General features: G+C 55.8%; 1 protein-coding gene across 1 annotated transcript; it reads left to right on the top strand.

The window, feature by feature from the left end:
- Positions 1 to 557: 557 nt before the first annotated feature.
- On the top strand, positions 558 to 1,136 carry RHOH (ras homolog family member H; the record flags this gene model as incomplete). The annotated part of the gene is made up of 1 exon (XM_080697779.1): positions 558 to 1,136. Exon 1 carries the CDS (start codon positions 561 to 563, stop codon positions 1,134 to 1,136), a length of 576 nt encoding a protein of 191 aa, XP_080553905.1. The 5' UTR covers positions 558 to 560.
- Positions 1,137 to 1,427: the final 291 nt, after the last annotated feature.

The following is a 1,427-nucleotide window of genomic DNA, read 5'->3' as shown; positions in this document are numbered from 1 at the left end:
TTTTTCTTTCTTTTTTTTTAAATTTGAGACAGGTCTTGCTAAGTTACCTAAGCTGTTCTCTACATTGTGATCCTTCTGTCTCAGCCTCCCATGCTGCTGGGATAACAAGTGTGCAACAAAATGCCTGGCAGCTTCTGCTTCTTGCTCAGGGGGCATTGTGGGTGCGAGTGTTGAGGGGGAGACAGGCCTTCACTTACTAAGCTGAGGGGAAGGATGGGTTTGGACAGGTGGGGCTAGATGTCTTCCCTGAGATGGGCCCCCAGTCAATCATTTTGCCAATGAGCAAGCTCTCTGTCATCAAAAAGGAAAAACGACTCAACTTCCCCCCTTCTCTTTCTGTTCCAGTTGGAGACTAGGCTTGGGAGGTTTTCCAGGTAGCAGGTGCCTCTCTCTCTTGGATGGAAGGGGAGAGGTACATCTCATAGACTGCTGCCAAGGTCCTGAGAGAGAACACAAACCGCCTGCCCTTCACTCCGGGCTGAATGGCGCTCACCCCGGCAGCCCACTGAGGGCTCTTTCTCCAGGTCTTCTGGACTTGCAAGTAGCTGCACGCCGGGAAGATGCTGAGCTCCATCAAGTGTGTGCTGGTGGGCGACAGCGCCGTGGGCAAGACGTCCCTGTTGGTGCGCTTCACCTCCGAGACCTTCCCGGAGGCCTACAAACCCACGGTGTATGAGAACACGGGTGTGGACGTGTTCATGGATGGCGTCCAGATCAGCCTGGGCCTCTGGGATACTGCTGGCAACGATGCCTTCAGGAGCATCCGGCCCCTGTCCTACCAGCAGGCAGACGTGGTGCTGATGTGCTACTCGGTGGCCAACCACAGCTCCTTCCTGAACTTGAAGAACAAGTGGATCAGTGAGATCAGGAGCAACCTGCCCTGCACCCCGGTGCTGGTGGTGGCCACCCAGACTGACCAGCGCGAGGTGGGGCCCCACAGGGCCTCCTGCATCAACGCCGTCGAGGGCAAGAGACTGGCCCAGGATGTGCGAGCCAAGGGCTACCTGGAGTGCTCGGCTCTCAGCAACCGGGGGGTGCAGCAGGTATTCGAGTGCGCCGTCCGAACTGCTGTCAACCAGGCCCGGAGGAGAAACCGGAGGAGGCTCTTCTCCATCAATGAGTGCAAGATCTTCTGAACCCCAAACCCCTTCACAACACTCAGGAGTTCCCCAAAACACTGATGGGATAGGGGAGCAGGCAAGCTGGGAAGGTCGGTGATCTTTCCGGGCCCATCCCAATCTGCCCCCCTTTTGGATACAGCCGCTGGGACTTGGCCCCTGGATGTTTGTACTAACCACCTCCACAAACGAACTCCTCGCCCGTATGATTCGAGATGTACCATGGGATGCAGAGGGACTATCCCATCTCCATCTTAAAAACTAACATGGCCTCCATAATTTTGGACACTGAAGTGAGTTTCCCATGTA

This window comes from Muscardinus avellanarius (genome assembly GCF_963383645.1).
Source record: "Muscardinus avellanarius genome assembly, chromosome: 6".
NCBI lineage: Eukaryota > Metazoa > Chordata > Mammalia > Rodentia > Gliridae > Muscardinus > Muscardinus avellanarius.
Note: the sequence above shows the minus strand (reverse complement) of the source record. Positions and strands in the feature narration are given on the sequence as shown.